The 4,630-nt window shown below is 44.4% G+C and overlaps 1 protein-coding gene across 1 annotated transcript; it reads left to right on the forward strand.

Annotated features, from left to right (window-relative positions):
• The first annotated feature begins 3,141 nt into the window (after window positions 1–3,141).
• LOC138868814 (uncharacterized) lies at window positions 3,142–4,339 on the forward strand. Its single transcript, XM_070146385.1, has 2 exons — window positions 3,142–3,518; window positions 3,835–4,339. The coding sequence occupies exons 1-2, from the start codon at window positions 3,142–3,144 to the stop codon at window positions 4,337–4,339; spliced, it is 882 nt and encodes a 293-aa protein (XP_070002486.1).
• The last annotated feature ends 291 nt before the right edge of the window (window positions 4,340–4,630 follow it).

The raw sequence follows: 4,630 nt of genomic DNA on the forward strand, positions 1-4,630 counted from the left end.
TTTCCATGACTCTAGTGAAACTAACAGGTCAAGGCAAGGCCGTGCACCAACACCTTTTGAGCCTAAGGAGATGAAGTACCCCGTGCCAAAGCAGAAAGGTGGCTATCTAAAAATAGTGAAGTCTTGCGAAGGAGCTGAAGCCGCCCCACATATGTGTGAGAAGCAGCGACGATTCGCCTGCCCGAGGCAAGCCCCGGGAAGCCAAAAACCTCGAAACAGATTGACGGATCGATACCCAATCCAGAAAGCACCCTTCAATGAGAAGTCAAGACTCGAGGGGCCGTTCATATTATCTCCAAGCTCGAGGCATCACTCTACATCAAGAAGCCCCGGCCCAAAGAAGTCGGACCTCGGTAAGCTTTAAACGCCGACACTCAATGCAAGGCAAGCACCTGGTCTCGTGATCCAGAGGAATAAACACAGGAAGCTCCGATCACAAAAGCTCCACGAAGTTCTGAGGAAGCGCCCAAATATAAGCAAACTCCTCAGCAGAAGTCAATCTTATACATTCTAAAAGGGTTTTCTACATCAAGATCAATAGGGACCCCCGGAGTACCCGAAGATGACCTTCATCCAGGATAACATTATCGAAAGCCCTAGAATTTGACGCATGATATCCAAACAACTCGGAGAGCCTCGATAGCTCGGACCTATCAGATCAATCCAAGGTTGGTCTGAAGCATGACGATGGGTTCGGATGAGAGCCATGTCAATCAACAGAAGATCAGAAATGAACGCTCGCGCTCAAGACATATATCAGCAGTCAACAAATAAAAGAAGGCATTCAAAGAGCCCCGGAGTGCATAAGAGCATACAGAAACAAAGCAAAGCAAAGAAAGCAGAAGTCAGCAAAGTATATTCTTATTCATAAAAATTTGCGTACAAGCAGCCCTCGAGGGGACATTACATACAATTACAATAGCCAACGGGGGATCTCTACAACTAAAGGAAGAGACAAAGGGATGAACATGCAATGTGAAAGCCCGAAGACCAACCCACCTTCGAAAGTACACAACTGGCACCTCCGAACACTCTTCCTCGGAAGTTCCATCCCAACTTTCCACACTAATATCCCCCAGGGGCAAGGCGAGTGGTAGAGACGGATGAAAAACTGCCATAGCTCTCTGAAGCTCGAGGACCTTCTTTGGCCAAAGAAGCCTCGGAGAGACAGCGGACCGAACAATCCTAGGTCCCGCTTGCCTGGCTACTTTGAATCCACTTCTTGGGACGTCTAGCAATGCAAGCCCCTAACTCGGAGTAGAGCACCACGTCGAGCCGGGGTATGAAGGTGAGCATCAGTGTATAATCCGAGACCCCTTTTGAGCAATAGTGCATAATCCGAACGACTATCTACATAAGGGAGGAACCAACTCCCCGCCCCTCATCACCTCGGGCCAGTAGCAGCAGTAAGGGCCAGCATACTAACGACCACAGCAATAGCGGGATAGCACATTTATGCTCGATGAAGGGAAGCCCCGGCAGAAGGCCACAACACAGTCTAAGGGAACTCCTCCAAACGGCCTTAAGGTCATGAGCCCCTAGCATAATATTCAAAGGTGAAAGAAGATGGTAAAGAAGAAATGGGCGAGCAAGCCAACGAAGGCACTAGGATAGGAAAAACAATGCCAAGGCACCCCCATTTATAGGGGATTACGACACGGTCATCTAGGCTTTGGAAGACTGACCGACGGGCGCAGTTAATGCATCCATGGAAAACTGAACTGACATCGGTACCTGCACCTTGGGAAGCAAGAATCATAGAGTGCAATGAATGAGGTCAAAAAGAACGAGCCCGTGGATGTCCAATCACTGCGAAGCTTACGCCAGGGGTCGCATCATCGATATGGCATCGCCGAAAGAAGCTCGAGGAGTCAAGTGTCATAATCATTTCCCATCACTTTGTTATGGGAAACTCGGAGACTATCTATACGCGGCGAAATCAGGAGACTTGATTTTTCGCTATCAAGACATTTCAAAAGCATGCCCCGAACACAGGGCAGGAGGCCGCGACCGAGTTCTCGGCCTTGAGGCTCGTTGAAGCCCAACTCAAAGGAAATGAAGAACGAAGTCAGGATAGAGGGGGAATCCCCCTAGGCACATGGCTACATCTGACAGGTCTAGCCTATCCAGAGCCTATGTTGAGGCATCACGTCAAGCCATCCCATTGCCGTACTTTGTAGATAATCTCCACTTGCTTGTAGCCGAGTCTCCCCTCCTATATAAAGGGGACTCACCCTACCTTGTAAAGGGCTGATGTTGCTCCATTTCTCCACAAGTGCAATAATATCTCTCTCTCTATATATATATATATATATATTTTCTTCTAAGTTGTTCGTTCTCACTGGCCCGAGGCTGCATCAGCATTTATAATTCTCTTATTTGTTGTTTGCTAGTTTGCTCAATATTGGTAACATAGAGCCTTGCTCGATCAGATCTCTGCCTGTTATCCCATTCCCAACTGCCCCCGATAGTTCCAGATCGATACTAATGCCAACGCTGAGGTCCCATCGACCATCTATGCACCCGGTCAACGGGCCCTTTTGGTTTGATTACTGCCTCGTTTTAGATTGATTTTCATCATTATACTTAGCATTCTTAGCATCAACTACTCTAAAAACTAGCTTGGGAATAGATCACGTATTTTTAGAATCCCATTTACAAATTTAATTGTTGTTATCATTTTCACGGTAAAATTTTGTACCATCCGAGGAAGACGAACGAAGTAGCTGATGCCCTCAGCCGTAGATCTATGAGTAGCCTGTCATATTTACAGCCGAAAAAGAGGGGAATAGCCCATGAGATTTATCAGCTAGCTAGTCTTGGAGTTCGTTTACTAGACTCGGTTGATATTGGAATTGCTATTCAGGATACGACAACATCCTCTTTAGTAATTGAAGTGAAGGAACGCTAGTACGAGGATCCTGTGTTAGTTTATTATAGGCATACCACCCCTCAGAAGGAGAAGACACCATTTGAGATTACGGAAGATGGGGTCCTTATGTATTGAGGACGATTATGTATCCCTAATATTGCAGGGTTACGTTAGCAATTACGGGAGGAACTCACTATTCTTGTTATTCTATCCATCTAGGAGTAACAAAGATGTACCATAATATCAGGGAAGTATATTGGTGAGACGAAATGAAAAAGGATATAGCGGAGTTTGTTGCTCAGTGCCCTAAGTGTCAGCAGGTCAAGATTGAGCATAAAAAACTCGGTGGGTTATTGCAGGCTATAGAGATTCCGACTTGGAAGTGGGAAGTTATCAATATGGAATTCATCGTAGGCTTACCTCGTACCCAGCATAAGTTTAATTCGATATGGGTGATTGTTGATAGGCTTACAAAGTCAGTCCATTTTCTGCCCGTTAGGACTACATATTCCTCAAAGGATTATGCAAGGCTTTATATTAAAGAGATAGTACGAGTTCATGGTGTCCCTGTATCTATTATCTTGGATAGAGGAGCTCAATTTACAGCTAGTTTTGGAGGTCCTTCCAAAAAGGATTGGGGACTTAAGTAAGTCTTAGTATAGCATTTCATCCCCAGATAGATGGAAAATCTGAGCGTACTATTCAGACACTGGAAGATATGTTACGAGCTTGTGTGATAGACTTCAAAGGTATCTAGGATGATCATCTGCCGCTTATTAAGTTCACATATAATAATAGCTACTATTCCAGTATTCAGATGGCTACATACGAAGCTCTTTACGGACAAAAGTATAGGTCACCTATAGGGTGGTTTGATGTTGGGGAAACTACATTAGTAGGACCAGAATTGGTACAACAGGCAATCGAGAAAATTAATCTTATACATGAAATGCTATTAGCAGCTCAAGCCGTCAGAAGTCTTATGCGGATAATCGATGGCGAGACTTGGAATTTCAGGTTGACGATTGGGTATTCCTAAAGGTATTACCGATAAAAGGCGCTATGAGGTTCGGAAAAAGGGGAAAACATAGCCCTCGGTACATTGGACCATATAGGATCATACGCAAGGTAGGCCAGGTAGCATATGAGTTAGACTTGCCTTCAGACTTGGAGATTGTACATCCAGTCTTTCATGTGTCTATGCTCTATAAATGTATCGGAGATCCTCCCAGAATCATGTCAGTTGATGACGTTCAGGTCACAGAGCAGCTATCATATGAAGAAACTCCCATTGCTATACTAGACATACAAGTTCGGAGATTGAGAACTAAAGACATAGCTTCGGTGAAAATACTTTGGAGAAACAACAATGTGGAAGAAATGACTTGGGAAGCCGAGGAAGTCATGAAGTCTAGATGTCCCTACTTATTTCCTCCTCCAGAGAAGGGTCCGACTGGAACGTTATAAACTAAGGTATGTGTGTGGATTCTTGTGTCAGTTATTGTCATTGATCGTGTCAGGCAACTGTCGTTATTTTCCTAGAGAGTTAAACATTCGAGGACGAATGTTTCTAAGGGGGGAAGGATGTAACATCTCGTATTTTCATACGTTAAAGTTTTGTCTTCAGTTAATCGACGTAGATTCGGGGATAAGATTATCTTGAGGTTAACATATTTATGCTATCTATAACAAGTGATAAGTAAGTGTTATGAAGGATAAAGGGTACACGAATTAAAGAAAATGAGTTTTGTTGAAGGT

Source organism: Nicotiana sylvestris, chromosome 5 (assembly GCF_000393655.2).
Source record: "Nicotiana sylvestris chromosome 5, ASM39365v2, whole genome shotgun sequence".
NCBI classification, from domain to species: domain Eukaryota; kingdom Viridiplantae; phylum Streptophyta; class Magnoliopsida; order Solanales; family Solanaceae; genus Nicotiana; species Nicotiana sylvestris.